General features: G+C 39.8%; 1 protein-coding gene across 9 annotated transcripts in view; it reads right to left on the bottom strand.

Annotated features, from left to right (window-relative positions):
• RIMBP2 (RIMS binding protein 2) overlaps nucleotides 1-19,983 on the bottom strand; it is a 146,686-nt gene that overhangs the window by 2,390 nt on the left and 124,313 nt on the right. For 4 of the 9 annotated variants that reach the window (XM_086474080.1, XM_009957260.2, XM_086474081.1 and 1 more), the window contains 6 exons: nucleotides 15,854-15,971; nucleotides 9,459-9,643; nucleotides 6,996-7,164; nucleotides 3,341-3,444; nucleotides 1,408-1,479; nucleotides 195-329 (listed from right to left, as the gene is read on the bottom strand). In XM_086474080.1, coding sequence (XP_086330206.1) covers nucleotides 195-329; nucleotides 1,408-1,479; nucleotides 3,341-3,444; nucleotides 6,996-7,164; nucleotides 9,459-9,643; nucleotides 15,854-15,971 — 783 coding nt within the window. Of the gene's footprint in view, nucleotides 1-194; nucleotides 330-1,407; nucleotides 1,480-3,340; nucleotides 3,445-6,995; nucleotides 7,165-9,458; nucleotides 9,644-12,620; nucleotides 12,774-15,853; nucleotides 15,972-17,680; nucleotides 18,413-19,983 lie in introns of all 9 variants that reach the window. The other 5 variants (XM_086474078.1, XM_086474079.1, XM_086474076.1 and 2 more) reach the window with 3 other exon arrangements.

Raw genomic sequence — 19,983 nt, 5'->3', positions numbered from 1 at the left:
TCAAATGGGAAATTGAGTTTCTACATTTACAGAGGTAACGAGCTAGTGGAAGGCCAAGGAAAGCCACTTTTCTTTGCAAGTTAATTTTAAATGGGCAAATGGATTTAAAATGTTAAAAGTAATGTCTAAATTATATATGAGACAGAATGGAATGGAAAATAAAAATCTTAAGTTTTTCTTAGTTGGTTGCTTACCCTTTTTGCTTTTGTACGCATCGGTGTATCATGAACATATCGCGCGGGTGCGTCAGAGAGATAGACTTCAACATCATCAGGCACTTCTTCAAGAAAGTTGGAAGGAACCAGCCCCTTTTGTCCGTTAAGTTCACCCTGCAGTACGGTGGAAATTTCAATGAATGTTTTAACTAAAATCCATGTAGTTCCCAAGAAAGTAAGGAAAGACTTTCCACTATTTCAAAGCCACTGAGGAAGAGGAGATACCCGCCTAAGGTCACGTGGGCCCCGAGAGCAAAGGAACCCCTGTGTCCTTCATCTATGCGCCGTAGAGAACTGAATTCCCACACCGTGTCTAGACTTGGGACCTTCGGGCTGCCGTGGCATAGATGGGTGTACTGCCAGGCTCCGCAACCTACAGGCACCTCTGGGATGACCAAATTCTTCCTTTGGGTCTCGGTTTCTAAACCATATCTGAAAGAGGGAGCTGGGCCTGGTTTCTGGGGCTGATAGGCTGTGGAAATGGAAAATGCAAGTTCCAGATGCAGAGTGGCAGCTACTGTTGGCTCCAAGACAGTTCAGCTGGGCCAGCAATGCTGGAATATTGTCTCCCATGATTAAACTGTTCGTAAAGTAATGACAAAGTATGATCAGTTAACTAGTGCTTAAAACATTACTGAACTATTTTATTGATTTATTTTGGTCAAATAACCCTTTAGCTTAGGGACAGGCTCTACCTAGGTGTTTGTCCCACGTTTCCTGAGGACATCATTCACACGTTTGCATAGATACACGTGTGATCAAAATAGCCATTTTCCAGCAGACTAAATGAGGCAAATGTTACTCATAAAACGCCAGAGGCAGCTCTGAGCCGCATGAACAACAACCCCTAAAACCCTGTGCTGGAGGGGCAAGAGTGACCCTTGTTCCGTGTCGTAGGAACTCCTGCAGCTGAGGGAGCTGGGAGGGCAGGTCCGTGCCCCGGCTCGCTAACGGGGCTGGTTGTGCCCTTGGTTTCCCAGGTGCCCGGCGGGAGCGGGAACGCTAACCCCAGCTCGACAGCGCGTCCAGTTGAGTGGAGGTTGCTGTTCAGTTGGGATCACAGCCGTTCCCACAACGCATCGAGCTGGAGTTGTGACCTGACATTCCCCCCAGGCTGTCATTTAATCATGCCTGCCTGCGAAGATGGCTCTAACGGTGTGCAGCGGTTTGAAGTGACCAGAAGCCAACTTACATAGTAAAACCCATCTTCATCGATTTCGCCAAAGACAGTAATGATGTCCCCCGTGCAGAACGTCAGCTCAGCCTGCAGAAGAAGGAGCACATCACAGTGCGTGTTTTGTTAGGCAAAGGGTAACATTCTCTTTATTAACAGGAAATCCATTAATGTTTTCCCTCTCCTTTATGTTAAAAGACACAGTTAGTGAAACCGAATTGAACTTTGAGAGCAAAACCGCTTTTGGTTTTTAAATTTATTCTATTTTATTTTTTCTTGGCTTGCTAAATCTGGCACCTCTCCCACGAGGGCCTGGGCACCTGCAGGCCTCCCTGTGACAAAGGAGCCGAGGGCAACCAGACCCTGATGAGTTCTATCTGCGCGGAGCCTCGAACAACCCGAGCACACTTCGAAGCTTTGAACTTCACAGCTTTAAAGGTCCCTCGGAGTCAGTCCTGCCGGGAGGGGTGAGCAAGGTGTAGGGGCGGGATGTGGTTCAGGCCCATGCCATGGACGGAGCTCAGCGCTAGGACTCACGGGTCCAAGAAGAGCTGAGGCTGCTTTTCCTGACACACAAAAAGTCCTGAACTCAAGTTGTGGAGCTGTGCTGGGGTCTGCTCAATCCAGGCCTCGTAACGGGCATCTCCAGTCTCAGATCTGCAAACAGCGTACCAGGCTCTTTTTAATTGCCTGTGGTTTCAATGTAATTTAATTAGGTTGGTGTTTTTTTTTTTTAACTTAATTTCCTGTGGCCACGGGAAAGAGAGAGAACAAATAAAATGTTTGCAGTGTATCAGTACAATTTCTTTGATTTGTTGCCCAAACTACTCTGAAACACTATAATTTAGAACCACATTTGGTTCAGTGAGAAAGAGAAGACAACTCTGGCTGCATTTTAAAGCATCAAGTCCCACGTTTTGAAATTCAATTTCGTCTTTAAAAAATTCCAAATTATTCAGTAATTCACCAAATTAAAAAAAAAAAAGCCAAAACATTTTAAAGGATAACTGACACAGGTCCTAGGTGTGCAGTATTTCTTCAGAGCCTTGAGTGCGCCCTGACATGCTTACCAGGATGCATATATAAAGGAAAACTGCATCAAATCTTGACTGAGGGATTTACCATGTAACATCAATGACAACGTAAAAAGTGATTCTATTGTTGCTGATGATAACAAATATGGAGAGGTGGGAGACTGCATGTGGGTAAATGGAAGATAAACCCATGATGACGCTCTAGCTACAGGTCAGCTGTTTTTTAGCTGAAGACCCAGCTAATGCTCAGTTGATATTTAAGATATCCTCACACTGTTACAAAAAAAAAAAAAAAAAAAAATTACAGGCAAGACATACACTCACAAAAGCTCAGGTGCATCAATTAAGAGACAGAAATACGTTGTCTTATGAATGCTGCTCTACTGTGCTATATTGTTTTCATCTGGGTTGGGAAGGAGCGTTGGCTTTTGGAGGAATTGTAGGATACAGGGATTGGAAAGCGTGTCACTGGGTGTCGGCATGGGCTAGGATGCTTCTCAAAAATAATCATGTTCTTATGTGGAAACATACAAAGGAAATTTGAAAACAGTAATTGGAAAATAATCGTTCCCTACATAACTCCATGCTTTTTGCCGTACAGACTTTTGTTACTACACAGGTATACACATATATTGCACAACGTATGTCCATAGCTGACTATACAATGTATTGAGCCCTATTAAATAAATCCTATAAAGGATATTCCTTGGCTTTTTTTGGAAAAAGAACCATAACTCCGCTTGTACAAAAGTCATAAGCCTATCATATACAGCTGCCTAAAAACACTTGAGCAATGTTTGAAATTCTGAACTGGTTTTTTTTTTCCACATCGACTGTACATGTGGAGCGGTGCTTGTCAATACCAGCTGCGTTGTGGCTCCGTGAGTGGTAAACACACTGAACAGTCTTGTCAATACCTCTACATCAACGTTAGGAGAACTTTCTCTTGGATCATAATCGTACAGCGCCACCATCCTTCTTGTAGACACGGGATGTTGCCTGCCGCTCCGTCTGTTTCTTTCTGTTCCGATCACAAGAAGAGGAAGGGAAGGAGAGCTATCAAAGTTATTTTGAAAAGCAAAGCAAGGTGCAACTTTTCCCCACATCATTTTCACAACAGTGCAGCAACAACGTTCACATTTCTCTAGCATAGTGACAACAGGTCACAGATTACCAAACCTATTAACACAAATAAAGGTTTCAAAACAGCATGTACGTTTCATCAATAATCTTCTAACAACTGGCTTGCCCTCTTTATGCTAAGCCACTGAATCCTCTGAGCAATTCTGCAAAACTAACGTTCCAAAATTTTCAGCCATTCTTGGTTGTAAGAATCGGAGGTTACCAGGGTGTACAAAGCCATGTTTGTTCCATTTTATTCAAACTTCCACATTTACTCTCTAGTCCCTTCCCCGCTCCTAATGACAAGGTACTTTGTGCCTGGGATTATCCTTCAATTTTCTGCTGGGTGACTGGAAGGAGAAACGGACACTCTCAGCTGACCCAAGACAAGAGAGGCTACCCGTCATGAAAGTGGTTTGCAATATTTGCGAGGCTCTGACTACAATAACACGTTCTTGAGAACTCTTTAATTTTACAAGTTTCCTTTGTGGGGAACAGAAGGAAAGGAGTAAAATTTGTAGTTTCCAGGAACCACATGAAATGTTTAGTGATTGATATTAAACATTTACAGGGAAGTCCAAAATGGGCTTCATTTTAAATTTGAATGATATTAGCATGATTCTTGCGGATGATTGCTGCAGCAAGAGAAACATGCTTGTTAGTGCTACTTACAGACAGGCATTGAGGGCAGGTCTGATGAGCGTTATGCAGTGTGACAAAGGAAACCTGGGGTTAGGAGGCACCCTATGGTTGTTCTGGCAGGAGGGTGGACAGTAAAGGTTTGGCTAATGTAGGAGCACATAGGGAGTGTGGCATGCACTGACAGCTGTCGCGTCGCCCACAGCTGACGCGGAAGCAGTCAGTCAGAGGAGATCACTTACTCTTGCGGTGGGTGGTTTGGCGTTATTTTCCCAGCTACCAATGCAAGGGATTTACACAGAACACAAGGAGAGATCCGAAATGAGGGCACGGACTCTAACAAATGCGGGACCCAATCTCCCTGATTCCCCAAAGCCTGGACCAACCGATACCTAAATGATTGTCTCAGAGTCGCACTTGCCACTTTGAAGTACTTCTCTGGTGCAAGACACTGCCCACTGTTCAGGGTCAAGGGCCCCTCTATGACCAAGAAAAGAATCCAAAGAGGACCCTACACGCAATGTGACAATATTTTCCAACTTCTGGTTTCCAAAAGTTCAAAGGCATAAAAAAATAAATCTAGACAGCTCAAATCATTTCAGCTAATTTACAGCTTGAATCAAATGATTGGTTCTTAGCACAGACCTCTTTTAGACTTTCTGGATCTGCGGTGTACAGAGCGTGTGCTCTCTTTGAAACGGTCACAGTTGACTTCAGGAAAGGAATGCATACAAATAAAAGAAGAAAAGATGTGAAGCTGTTCAAAGTTCTATTTTTTAAGGATTTAATGTGGGCAAAGGATTAAGAAAAATATAGTCATATGAACACAGCATGTAAAGTGTCTGATATGACATTAAAAATATGAGTAACAATACAAGACAGACTGGCAATTAGAGCCTGCTTCTGCTAAAAATCCACATGGGCAGCCTCGGTGACAGCGAGGGTCTGAGCACGTGGATCTCTGCTATTCAGAATTTGTATTTAGTTTAAACCTAAGCCAAACTAACTATTCTTTCCAAATCCATTAGTAAAAGCGTTTGCTGGTTTTTGGTTTTTAAATGACTAACAATTTAAATCCATATTAAAGAGAAAACACATGATGCTTTTAAAGTGCGAAAATATTTAAAGGTGAACTGCTGGGGGTAGGTTGCTAACAGCTCGCTCAAACATCCCAGAAGAAAAAAAATTGCTTAAAAATGTAAGGCAGGGCAACATTTCTGTCACAAATTGCCTCTCCCTCTTTCCAAGATAAAGAGTTTCTGATTTCTCAGCTGTTTCAGGAGACACTGCCAGTTGAGCACAACAAAAACATCCGATTATATTTGCAAAATATGACTGTTAGACAGCCAAAATATTCAAATTATGGGGAACTATGTAGATTAGTGGTTTCATTTTCACAAGTGTTCTCTTTCAACAGCTTGCTGACTTTGGTAGGCACTGAGAGCACTGAGCAGGACTTAAAGCAGTACGTTTCAAGCGTAGCTGTTCAGGCAGATATTTTCTGTACCCATAAGCGACCTCATTGCTAGAAACAGCAATATATTTAGACACTTCACGCCATCAGGCCCCCAGCTGTGTTTACAGATGTACCTAAAGCAGGTCGGGCATCTCGTTCCAATAGGCTTCAAACGGCGCAGAGCCAGCTAAAACGATGACTAGTGCAGAGCAAGGCTGCAGGCAGCCGGCCTCTCCCGGCACGCCCGCAGGTCCCACTGTGAGCCTGCCCCAGGTTTGGGTCCTGTGAATGTACGTGCAGGTGGATGTGCGGTACCTAGAGGAGCAGATGGGCAGGGGGGTTTGCAAGTGCGTGTGGGCGGGAGGGTTTGTTATTTGTTTATAAGTAAATAAATACACAGGTTTGAATTAAGAACTCAGCTAAGCATTTAAGAACTTAAATAATTCTTCCCTTTCACGGACAATGGAGGATTAAAAAATATCTCAATATCTTAAAAAAAAAAACAAAAACAAACAAAAAAAAAACCAACAAAAAATAATTTGTCTCACATTTACCAATACGATTTTGGAAACGTTCAATCTAAGAAAACAAGCGTGGAATATTTCTTTGTTTTTTTAGCAACCACTTTTACAGTTCACATTTAAACAGGGCTGAACGAGTTCCAGCCCTTTATACCCTCTGTATCATGTAGAAAATTTCAAAATATATAGAGATAATTACATTATATTTATTTTTAGAAAGAAATCTGAGTTAAGATACTTGCGTTGTGTCTCTGTGTACAACATTAAACAATGATGTAACACAAATGGTTCATAACAGAATTGTTTGGCCAAACTCTGCTTTATAAAGGGTTTGTTACTGCAATATCCATAAAATCTCATAGTATGTAGTGCTATCCCAAATAAGATTACACATAACCCTTTGCCACCATCCCTTTAAGTTATTGGTAAAGTAGGAAAATGTAGAGGAGTAAAAATAACAACAAATAAGTGATGCTTTTTATGCTTTGCAGCAGTGAGCATATCACAAAGCACCTCAGCACAGCACACTCCAAAGCACAGGGATCATGTTCTGTGTCTAGAAATCTTTCAGGTGACAAACCCCGTTTTTTTACAGTAAGAAAGTAATGAGTGGAGTGGTGAAGATACAAGTCCTCATTTGCAGCAAAAGATGTAACCAAGATTAAGTAGTTGAATAAAGTCATCCAGATACTGACACAGAATGTATCCCATGGTGTAGTAAATTGCTGTAAAATTTAGATGCATCTGCACATAGTAAAAACGAAAGGCAAAGCGGATCCAGCCAAGTTAATAGCACCCAAAAGTTAGAAGTAAAGTGTAGATATTTTCCCTTACCAATTTTCTCAACTGGCGTGTTCAAAGGAAGAAAGCCTTGTTTTAGAAGCTGATCCATCATCTCTTCATCATCTGCTTGGATCTCAGAGACCATATTACATGGGATAAGGCCAATTCTTGTACAAGTTTCTCCACGATAGAATCCATCAGCATCTTTGTCCCCATAAACCTGTTATTTGAAGAGTGATAATGTTGGTCAAGAAAGGTTTCAGCATTTAGGAATTTTAATGCAGGCTAAATGGTTACTAAAGCATAGATGATGACTACAGTTTGGATGTGGAATTATACTAGTTTTTGACTGCTCTGACATGTTACAAAACTGGAATTGGTATGTTAATTAGAATTATGACTTTGAATACATAAGCAGAATCTTGGCTTTTTTTGATTAGCAGTGAAACGCACAAGAAGTGAGAGATGCCGTTTCAAGTCATCAGTTTCTCCCTGTGCTGAGTCAAAAGTATAAAGTATACTTAATGTTTTACACTAATGTTTATGGAATTATTCACATGGCACCATTTTTGGTGAACAATATTCAAAATGAAGCATTTACAAAACTGTGCCAAAGTGGTTTTATTTTGAATAAAACAACTTGCATATGATCAAAAATGCCTACCTAATACTTAATATACTTGACATATGCACTTAGGCTCTGCTATTATCTTTCCAGAAAACATGAATTAAGGTATAAAAAGAGCATGATTTTTCATCAATGAGTACAGGTAAATCCAAAATTTCTCTTAAGCTCTAAAAATGCAGTCAATTCATAAAGGCTACTAACGATACCAAGGCCTAGATCCAGGACTGTACAATGATCTGTGATGTTCTTAAGGCTCAACCGATGACTGAGGTTAGATTGCTCCTCGTTTAGGCTTAATTGATTTCTTTCTTTTCTTTAAAAGATGAAGAAAAAACTCCAATCTCTTTAGTTCAAAACAAGTTCATTAAAAATGACCATTGAATTGCATCAACTTTCTAGAGCAGGAATGTGTTTAATCACTATATGTCCATGACTTACCTGGCACCACTACTGCTGCACACAGTACAGCACATGTGACCGCCACACATGCACACGGGGCAGACTTCATACAGCTCGTGGTGGAACTGACCCTCCACCATCCTGCTGCCCAGGTAACGTACGAAAAGTATTTTGAAAATGCATTCTAATCCATCTCCACAACAATTTGATAAGAAATTCAAAGGAGCAGATCATGTAGAAATCGCCACGGTCCCAAACATAAAATAAACATAATTGAGAGAACTATCTGATGTGGGATGTCTCTAATACTTTTCAGTGCCAAACATGCACATATTTGTGAAGAAAGAATTAAAATACCCAAGTGAAATGAACATCCTTGCAAAGAAAAATAAGCTCTTAAGCAAGTTCCATGTTTTAGGCATAAAGCTTATGTAAGGAGGCAAGCAAAATACCTAACAAAATATTGAACATTAAAAAAAAATGTGATTTCGGATGCAGATATTTGTGTTAGGATTCAGCCCAGCACAGTGGAAGGCAGTCAGTATTTTAGTAGCGTAAGCTACAATTTTATCTTTGGAATGGTTAGGGTAACAACTGAGTCTGTATTTTTTCAGGTTCCATTTCAGATCACACTTAAATCTCAATTACCCTTGGACTACCAGCAGCTGTTCCTTCTGCTTCTCTCATTTTTGCCCATTTTACACCCGATCGATTAGATATGAGGCTGCGGAAGGAGATGCTTACATTTGCTGATCCAGCAGAAAAATCTGCTAGCTTTTTAAACACAGACCAGCACACTGAACAAATTTGCCTTGCAGGTGCGCAATCACACGTCGAGGCAAGCTGGGCTAGAGGGCTGGCTAAAAACACTGTCAGAGCCTAATGCTGTCCCTCTCACCTTCACCTTGTTTCAACAAGGGCAAATTTCTCTTCTGCACCCTGTTTAATGCCCATTTGTGTACTTTACACCAAACAGAAAAGGGAGTGGTTTTTCCCAGTTTCAGAAGAGGATGGCTCTGGAAGAGAAATACCTAACTTCTAGACTTTAATTAATATTAAGTGTATGCTAGCTAGGAGTGCTCAGCGTTTAAAAAAAATACAGCAGCTCTGGTACGTATGAAGGTACAACACTGAGCAATTTTGTGGTACCTTTGCAGGAAAGACACCCTCTCTGAAGGAGTTTTTCCTGCAGGGTTTGTGGCAACAGACACTGGGGGCTTCAGAGTCATAATTTTGGTCTTAGCACCTAAATCTCTGAGTCTGGCTCTAACTACCCATAGCAACTTTGAGATTTTTGCCCGTTGCCTAATTATTTTTCAGCCGTTAGCACTAGATATTAGCTTCCAGATCCAGTGAGATTTACAGCCTGAACATCTGGAGGAAAAAACCCTTAGACTCTAGTCACCCAGACTGCTTTCTCCACAGGGAACAAAGGAGATCCTGTTTATAAAACTGGGTCCTTGGTTTCCTTTGTTTTTAGATCCCACCTTAATGATCTGTCCTTCTTTAAATGGCAGCTCTTCTTCTGCAGCATCAGGATTTGGGGACATTGTCAGTGGATCGTAGTCAAAGAGAGCAACAAATATTCGAGTAGAAACATCTTCTGCGCCAGGATCTGTTTCTGATTCTTCATAAATATCTGGAGAAAGATGGTCATGACCACCATAGCCATCTATGAAAGTAAATGCAGAAAAGAACAATTCAGTGATACAAGTAGGCCTCATCTTTCAACTACTCCAGTTAAAACTTGGAAAATGTTTGGCATTTCAGTGAAAAAAAACCCATTAACTTAACGCATGTCCTATTAAGCTTGGTGTGTGTTTTTTTTTTAACTAGCAAGTTGTTATTTTTTTAGAAAGCGTATGCAATCTGCGTGCACTGAGTGCAGTGTTGATCTCCTGCACCACACTGACATTTACACATGTGAATACAGCTCAGGTAAGAAAGCAATTTTGCTCAGATTTACTAGTTTGTCATAAATTAATGAAGCATGTTAAGAGTGACATAATGATGAGTCTGAAAGCCTTTATCATTACTGCAAAAGTAACCATGCTTTGGATCCACCTGTTCTCCAGCACAGCTGCTTCTGCTCTTCATGGACACAAGAAAGCACATCCCAGCTGTATTGACATACTGTGTTTTAGGTACCAGGTTTAAAATATGGCTGTAACCTCTTCTCTCCAGACAGGCAAGAAGAAATATATTTCAGCAGTACTTGCTATGCCGGGGTTGGAACTACGCTGCCTATGACTTTGTTGAAACACGGTCAATAGTTAACATAGTCAGCAGTGCCCCAAACCAACCCAAACTCTAAACGAGATGTGTTAAAATCCAGCAGAAATGGTTAGCTATGTCTGCATTTAACCACAAGCTCATTAGGAAAGATCAAGATCACCCGTGACTATCACAGCACTTGACACTACGCTGAACTCTGCCCACTGCAGGGGACCAAATCCTTCAGGACATAAAACAGGAGAACTGACATTTCGTCTCACATATCTTTCAGACTTTTCAAAACACCTGGAGAATGCGTTTAGTCCATGATTCAACAGGGTGCTTAAGGATGGACTTCAGTAAAACTGAGTTAGAAAGTTGGGCCAAAATGGCTAACAATGAGCGTTTTGATCAACGGGTTTCAAAGGCTTTTAATTTTGTTTTGAAAGAGCATGTGGCAGTGCTTTCCTCAAAATTAAACTCTTTCAAGACACATGAAGTTTAAATCCCCAAAAATAAAGCGCTCATAATCGCAAGCCACTCCTGAAAAACTTGGTTTATTGTGCAAGTCCCGCTGACTTCAGCGGGAGTCACATACTTTTGTTCTTTGCTGAATCAACACTTATCATCCAGTTTACAATATCCTTCACAATGAACAAATTGAGAAAGTGATGTTATGAATTATGATGAAAATGTAGTTCAACGACATAAAATTTTTTTCCAAACAATTTTCATATTAATACAATTTTTACTGTAATCACTTCTTACAAATTAAAAACTCCCATTTTTGGTAATAGTTTGAACATTCAATATGGAACATTTTAGAAAAAAAAAAATCCTCTTTTTGCCACTTCATCAGATGCATTTTATTCAACATTTGATATTTTTAAACTAGCAGAAAAAATTTTTTCCGAGGGTCACAACTTTAAGGGAACAGCTACTAACTCTTGGGTCCAGAGCACAAGAAAGAATGTGAGTAGGGAAAAAATGCAGAACAGCAAAAGGGCAGGGAAGAATTCCAGCCAAGAAGCTTTAGGCAGGCACAAAGCACAGAAAGGAATTGTGGGAGAAGGGCACATGGGGGACAGAAAGCAATGGGACACAAAGGATGGGATCCTTCTCCGTTCTGGTCTCCTCCCGCAGCCAGGTTGTGCTCGTTCTGTGGTTCACACTCGGGCCCACCAGGCAATGTAAAACAAGTGGGTTAAGGGTTGTTTTATTTTGTTTCTTAAATTAAAGATATTGACTTTTGCATCTAACTCCCAACTGCAGTCCATGGGAGTTAGGTGCAAACATGAACTGTGGCCAAATGGGTCTCTGTTAAAAGCATTGGCCTGTAACAATCTGACTCAGAACAGTCATGTTTGCTTCAGTGAACCAGAAAGCAAATAATCTCTTGATCAGCTCATTAGCCACTTAGCTTATTCTTTCAAGAGTATATACATGTATCATACACATATACACACATATATTTGTGTATGTAAAACTTCAGTCTTTGGATGCAGCCAGCCAGATTCCCAGCTGACGCGTAGTTGCAACCGCAGTTGCGCTCAATTCACTGGTTATACACTGATACTCACAAACTGGTGATCTGGCTGTAAGTCAGTCAGATGTGTTTGCTGTGAAACTCAACATTAAGTTATGATTTACCTAAACTTCCAGGGCCCCTTTTGTTTCATTTCAGATATCAACAAAACCCTAATGTGTTTCTTAGCTCTGTATATGGCCTGGGCTGCTTTTATGGGTTGTTAGACACTTCAGTTTACTGTGTTATGAACTATGAAAACTGAGTTGTTGATCATGTAATGATTTCTATGTTGATGAAGCAACAAATACTATCAGTAGTGGGTATAATTGCCTTACCCATGTAATATGGGTTTGTCATTGTGATGTAATTGTTCCTAAAAATAAGAATAATTTTTGTCTTCGCCAAGTGACACAGCCAGAGCCCTGTGTGGTCATTGATGAGACCCCAAATCTTCATTTAGCCCGAGCCATAAATCAGAATAATGGTTGGGAATTGCTTCCTATTATAGGATGTTGGGCTGTGATATACCAGCTACTGCTTGTCCCTGTCCAGTCTGTATGAATCAAGTGGAAATGTGGTCGTTGTGATGAATGGTTGTTCAGGTGTATACAGTAAATACTGACTGGCGTTAGTAGCAGCATAGCTTCACAGAGGTTCATGCCATGCAGAGTGCTTGGACTCAGTCGAGTATGGAAAGGTGGCTGCACAGCAGATTCAGGACAGAGGACTAAGGGCTGTTTGTCCCTTATAGCCGAGCTGGAGGAACTTACCTGAGAGCAGACAGGACTTAAGAGCTAGTTCCCCTGGCATTCTGCATTGCATGCAATGTTGTCATACAGAAACCACACTTGTTAACACGCAGCTCTAAAATGTGTCTGTCAGAAAGGAGGAATAATGTTCGGCATACCGTATCTATATTCAGAGGCCATGGTACGCTGCTGAGGCCATTTCTTGTGTCCACCAATGCTGCGATAATAAGCTTCTTCTTCTACAGGTGAAATATTTCCCTCACTACCTGACCGAGACCGACCGCCTTCACTGTTACTGTCCATTGTAATTTCTATGGAGAAAAAGGGAACGATCTATTAAAACATTTTGTATAGTTGCCTTTGCGGAGGCTCCAGCAGGCAGGCTTTGCCTACCTTTCTTTCTGACTTGCATATAGTAGGAAGGCTAAACACTGCATGAGCTTTGCCAGATGTCTCAGCCTCTAGAAATCCTTCTTCAACAGGGGAATCACAGAAATGTGTATCTCCTTTTTTTTTAAAGCATCTGAAATTTGTGCTTTTTAAAATTAATACAGTGTAAATATTGTTTGTTAGATCTTTGGATAGGAATCATCTTTTATTATGAGGTTTAAACAATCCTACCTTCCAGATCTGCAAGGTCAAGAGCACTGTAAACTGTGTTTCACCTTCTAAAGTATCAACCTAAAAACAAAAATTAATTAATTTACTTAAATCCTACCTGCAAGAAGATACTAATCTAAAGTATTTTTAGCTTAAGGGGGAAAATAAGTCAAAGAATTTAAATTCTGTAACATTTTGGAGTAAGGTTTTATCATCGGAATCCTAAGAACAGCACGATTTTGAAGGTCTTTCCCACTAATTTAACCTCCCAGATCTGCCTTAAGAACTTCCCCTCCCTAAAGTGACCCTTTAGGTGAATAATTCAATAAAAAATCCAGGCATACATGTAAAGGAATAAGCTGCTGCCAAGAAATTTGGAATCCACATCTTTGAGATGCTGAGGCCAACAACAGTTTCATGTATTTGAGCAGTCTAAACTTTGGCTCAATTGTATTTACTTTCTTCTTTCCTTTCATTTTACTCTGCTTTTCACTTTGTGGAACGACATATTACAATGAACGACACAGCTATAATAATTTCCTTCTTCAAAAACCATACTTGCAGCCCTTATTCATGGGAAACTCCCTTTGTCAGTGGGATTCTGAACAGTGGCTTCAAGTTTATCCAGTGCTGTACTACAGACTTTTGGCTGCCCTAATTTTATCATGTTTTATTTACCTGAACCCGTGATATATTTCATCTCTTCTAGATTTTTTTTTTTCCCAGCAGGCTTAGAGGAAGCAACTTTTGTGCAGTTTTTATCAAGTGTTTATATTTGCTTCGCTTATCCTCAAAGTGATTTATTACAGTATGATACCGTATAATGAGAAATATTGCTTACCTATCTTTCAGCAATTTTAATCATGAGTCTTTTAGTCAGAAATTAGGACTCTTGAACTCTAAACCACATAGGCGCTTCACAGCAAATAATTCTTTTTGTTAAATACTGTACGTAATCCTCAGTAGTTTGCCCAGCATTAGACAATATTGTGGTTTATTCCTGGTGGAATTTCCCCAAAGAGTGTTTGTGGCTTAATAATACAATAATACAAACTACACTAGTTCATTCTTTAAGTTACACAGAAAGAAATAAAATCTGTTATTTTATTTTCTATTTAATTATCTGTTTGAGCACAGATTGACTATCAGAAATTAATTTATTTATCTAATTCCTAAACCTTTGCTATTGAACTACTAAACAGTGAAGTCATTACTTAGTGGTTTCCGTGTCCTAACTTTGTTGACAGAAAGTGAGCTCTGATAAATTTAATCACTTCCATTAATTTTTAATTAAAATGAAAATTAAAAGGAAACTCGAAGGATTAATTCAAATAAGCCTGTCTACTGTCTTGCTAGTCATAAAAAAAAGGTTTAGTAGATAACACAAAAGAAAGAACTTAGACACAAAACTTGCTTTAAGTAGTTCAAATACAAATCGGAAATCTTTACTCCTGAGAAAAGAAAAGGCTGCTTTCAGTGAAAAAGGACAAGAAAATCTAACAGTCCTCACACTGTCACCCAAGAGCTATTTGGTTCAGCTAGCAATAACCTGTCAACAGAAGCACAAGAGCCTCCCTGGAGCTGAGTCTCCCCCATACCATTTTCATACCAGTGTAATTCTGTTGACATCTGTGAAGAATGTCCTTGTTTACACCAGGATGTGGGACAAGAATCAGCCTCTGACCAGTCATACGATATTGAAGACACTAAAAAAGTTTCATGCATTACAGCTGTGTGTGTTTTCTGATCTATGGTTTCAATAATAGTAATTATTGTCTTCTAGATATCAAAATAATTGTGCCCATTAGGCGGATTTTGCTTTAAATTTACAGTACAGGCATTTTAGTGTGATTCTACGAAAAGGGAAAAATATTTAACATTTAAAAAGAAAAGCATTCCTTAGTTATCAGTCTCTTTCCTTCTGCTAATCCCCTTTTATGATGTCTCTTATTCACATAATGTCAGGTGAGAATTGTCTGACACTGCTTCATTCTCCTCCTGAGAATGCCCACAGTATTCACAACTTAAAGTCCAGGCTAGGACAGGAACTGGACCGACTTTATTTCTTCATGGAGTAAAGTTCTGCTAATAGCTCACAGAGCTCTTTCTGCATTTGTTTTGCACATTTCCTGATTTTCAGTGTGAATGCTTCTTGTTTGGCAGTATAGAGTGCAAGTTTTAACAGATACGTATTTGTCCATAGTGTCTTGATTCCATTATCTTTTCTGCACTACTTTTTGGATTTTCTGGTATATGCCAGCATATAGTTTAAGCCATAAGTAAACCAGAATAGGGATGATTCTGTAAGAAATAGTAAATATATGCAAGTCCTACTAACTTAGGACATTTAACAACTTCCATTTTTCCTGTTAAATTCCAAAAAGTAGTCAAGAAAATGGAAAGTGAATGCAAAATGATGGTTGATGAATGGAAAGATGGATGGCTGAATGGATGGCTGAATGGGCACATTTATTTTACTGATCATATAGTATCCTGCCTGGAAATTTCTTCTTAGGTAAGATCTCACAGTATCTAAGCTTACCCAAGCTTAGAAAAGCTCCAATACCCACTAAATTAAATGAAAAGGCTCCCAGTGATGTCAATGACTACTGATTCAGCCCCCTGTGAAATCCCAGTACACTCAGATGGTGATGTTTTTAGTTCCATTTCATCCCATTTAAACTAAGAGTAATCATGGTTCAAGACAAGTGTCTGTTGTTTCTTTTTTAAGGACCACCTTCCCAACTCTGAGGCTGCAAAGAACAGAAATGCACCAATCTGTCCAACTAACCAATGGAAGGGACCAACATTGGTCGAGACCTTTGTGGCACTGCACTGCCATGAGAGGACCTTCGCCCTGCATGCTCCACCCTTTCAGGCCGTCCTGCAGATGATGGATTACCTAAAAGCTAAAAAACAATAACAGAAAAAACAGGTTTGTAAGTAACATGCATGGTAACATTATGGTTATATGGTTGGACATTAATCAGGTTCAATCACATTTGGAAGCATAAGCTCTAAAGGCAACTAAACTTAGTTTTTAACTGAAAGGTTAGCTGAAAAGTAAATACTGTTGCCTGGCAAACCTGCAAAAGAAAAAAATGGTTCCCTGATTTATGGCAGAATTTTGTAACCAGCAGCCACACATCAGAACAAAAAGAAAAGAAAAGAATAATTTTTGAAATATTCTTTTGCCTTTGTTGTTGCTGCTAAGGTGACATTATAATCTCCTGAAGAGTAGTACAACCAGTCATGAGAGCTGTGGAGATTGGATTGCACTTGAAAAGGCAAGCCTGTTTTGTGTTCAGCTACATAGTTTTTGTCCAGTTTGCAGCATGTGAAGAAGTGTACGTCCTTCTGTCTTTGAGCACACTGCTTCTCTATAATGGCCTTCGGTTGTTAAAGCCTTTTAAAGGTCATTGAAACATGTAGACGGGAATGTAGACACACTTCATCTCACATCACAGCTGTCTCTTTCTGTTCATTACCCTTGCAGAAAATGTTGCTATTTTAATGCCTAAATGGTACTATTTTAATGCTCTCCAGAGTTTGTCATGCAGCCATTGAGATTAATGCAGCTTGGGCACCAATTTTAACAGGAGAAATTTTTAAGGATAGTTTCGGCATAAACCGCTAGGCTAGAAGAGCAGGCAACTGATTTCTAGTCTCACATGAAACACATTAGGTTTGAGGTTTCCGCTCTGGACTGTTGCAGACTGAGAGGGTAAAGAACTTGCTTTGGTCTTTCGGGAGCAGGGAAGCCTACAGATGCATCTATCAAAGTGTGGAGACTCTGCCATAGATTAATGGACAGAAATGCAAATAGGCAAGATCACGCAGAGGCATCCTTGAAAGACATGGAATGGCCCTGGCCTCTCCCTTTGGAAGAAGCTGTTTGCCTGCATTCTCGTGCAGAGATGCAGCCTGCAACTTCAAAGGCAAGAAGAGATGGTCTAAAAAGGAAGGCAAAGTAGTGACAGTGCAGAGATAAGGTAGAAAATGGAAATATGATGAAAACCTGTGACTCCACAAATCTGGGTCACTGGACAGTTCAAACTGGGGAAGAATCTTGATTCTTGTCTGGAGGTGTTTCATGATAAAGAGCATATCCTGAAAATTCTGGGAATGAGTTGAATAAAAATAACATGATGAAATGAATTCCTTGACATTAAAAAGAAAACAAGTACTGATGAAATATTTTTCCATTTAAAATGCAATGGTTTTTTAAAGCAACATTTAGATGGGCAAAATAAAGAAAAATAATCTTTTGGAAAAATTATAGTTCAGCTAACCCTTAATTAAAATTTAGATTCAGTTGTCCTTTAATAAAAGCAGCCATTATTGTAATTTGTTCTGTGGGAAGATAATTGTAAAGCAAATTAAACTGATTTCAGCATGACACAAAAGACGACTGTAAAGGAAAATGCAGAATAATAAACAAAAATGAATGGGGAGGAAAAAAAAAGAAGGGGAAAAAGTAGCAGTTAAGTCCAAAGGATGGACTCTAAAAATTAATTCAGGAAAAAAAATAAAAAAGAACGACAACAAAAAAGAAGCAAAGAAAGAAAACAAACTGATTTGGCAAGCAGATGTTAGAAGGAAGATTTATTTCACACACCAGAGAGTCTTCTGCATCTCTGTGGGATGGCTTTGCAAGTAGACCAGCTGCCCTAGAGTCAGCCATTTTTAAGTCGGTCTTCCAGCCTCCCTGAACATCTTCATTAGACAAATTATCTGTTCTATTACATTTCTGGGTCTCATACTTTTTCTCATAACTGGGTTTGACCTGTTCACTCCTGGGTTCTACAAAGGAAGGACCCAGGTCACCAAAATCTTCTTCGATGCTGGTTTGTCTGGTTAAAGTTTTCCTGCGAGCAAGCAATGGCCTCGTGCTTTTCCTGCAGGAACAGTTAGCAGTCTCTGCACAACAGCTAGAGGCAACGTTGGCAGAAACTGAATCACAAGTATATCTGAAATTAAAACGAGATTCTTCTTCTTCACTTCCACAGTCTAGTCCACTGTCTGGGCTTCTCGATAAGGATCGGCTATATTTACATCCTTTGTCGTCTGCAGCAAAATCCTCCATGCCTGAAATTCTGTGCTTGGCAGGGTACCAGAAGTTGTGCTGCTGGTCTTGATTGTAGGGCCTAGGTGGTCTAGAGTCTCTAGCTATTGTGGGATTCTTTTTATAGGGCATACCTAAACCCTGCTTGTACAGCAGTTCAGAGTATTCACCATCCTCTTCAGCTACTTCTGGAATACTGAAAAGCTTTTTACTGTGATGTATCTGCTGTGAAAAGTCAGGCTGTTCCAAAAAAGTGGCTTCAGTGGTCTTATTCTTATCGCACTCCTTAAGATTATGTAATGTTAAGAACCAGACAGGGAACAAATAGTGTGTGACAAAAATAAAATGGGAGGGAAAAGGGAGAAGAAAAGAAAAATAAAGACAGAATTAGTTTTAGAGCAATGGCAAACATAAGACATGCAGCTTATTTAGTGAAAAGGATGTCATGCTTTGAATGAGAATCTGTGGAAAATAAAGACATGATTAAGAAGTTGCTGGGTGTCAGATACAACATGAGAGGTCAGTACAAACAACTGAGTGGTGCTCTCAACAAGAATAAACCCATGCATTTAAAACAAAGCAATAAAAGCTGCATACAGGTTCCAGCATGGTGAATGTGAATGGCATTAAAACACAGCACTAATGCTTAGTATGTTCCTTGCCCCGTGCCAAATTGCTATTTAATTTTTCTTTGTAACCAGAACCAATATCTGAGAATGAAAATTCTGTTCTAGGAAGCTTTCTTGCTTTTCATCTGTTAAAGCATCCTATGTGAGTAGCAAATTCTCCTAAATCTCCTGCCAGAGGAGAGCTATTCTGAAGAAATATTAAAGGAGCTCTATTTTCCTTTGTAAAAGCAGTAGAAATGCAGTAGTAGAAAAACTGCACCATTTTTAAAGCTTGGCTTCCACAGAAAGAACCCTGAGAAGCAAGCTGCTTTCTGATGTCACTTGGTCTGCACTGTCACCAAGTCTCTCAGCATAATCTCGTACCTGCTTGATAAAACCAATATTTGAAAATCAGCCTATTATCAGAAGTAAGTAAAAGTCTGTTTATATCAGCAGTAGGTAAAAACTATCCCAGTCTGGATAAAATCAGCATTCTGAACAAGATAGACACATTTAGTGACTTTTCTATTACATTTACACAAACACATGTTGGTGTGACAGAAGAATCCTATGCAGTGTCTGGACTCTGAGAAGAGACAAGAGAATAATGATGCAGGAGGTGTTGGTTTTGCTTGACATGGGTTATGGATTCTACGTCATGGAGATCACCTGTCCTTGTACGTTACTCAATGCCCAGATCAGGTAGGCCGCTGGACACAACAGCACTCATAAATAAGGACAGGATCATCTTGGAAACTTCAGCAATATCTCTCTGAGTGTGTCAAAATTAACTGGTTTTGGATGTCTTCCCCTTTCAAGCATTAGGAACTTTCTAAGTTACTTTATGACTATATTTGTTTCACCTACTTTAATTCATTTTTAAAATGTGTAAATGTGTATCCTGCTTGTGAAACTTTTGAGACAAACTGCCACAGAAGTTCAATAAATATGAACAAGGTCAGTTTTGATTGGAGCTCAATATCTCACATTTTAGAATGCTCAGACCAGGTGAGTGAGTTGAATCTTCTCTTGATCACCTGTGGCAGCCGTTGTTTTAGGGAACTGTTGGAGGGAATAGTAATGTCCCAGTAATGCAAATACACATCTGCATGCAAAATGTTTTCTTGTTACTTGAGGGCATCTAGTAACTTGGGAGAGACTACTCAATTACAGCTGCAAGGGCATGGCTGGCATGCTTTCAGATGCAAGAAACAAGGAATCTGATTACATCATGGAAAATTCAGTAAA

This window comes from Leptosomus discolor, chromosome 16 (assembly GCF_034619465.1).
Source record: "Leptosomus discolor isolate bLepDis1 chromosome 16, bLepDis1.hap2, whole genome shotgun sequence".
Taxonomy (NCBI): domain Eukaryota; kingdom Metazoa; phylum Chordata; class Aves; order Leptosomiformes; family Leptosomidae; genus Leptosomus; species Leptosomus discolor.
Note: the sequence above shows the minus strand (reverse complement) of the source record. Positions and strands in the feature narration are given on the sequence as shown.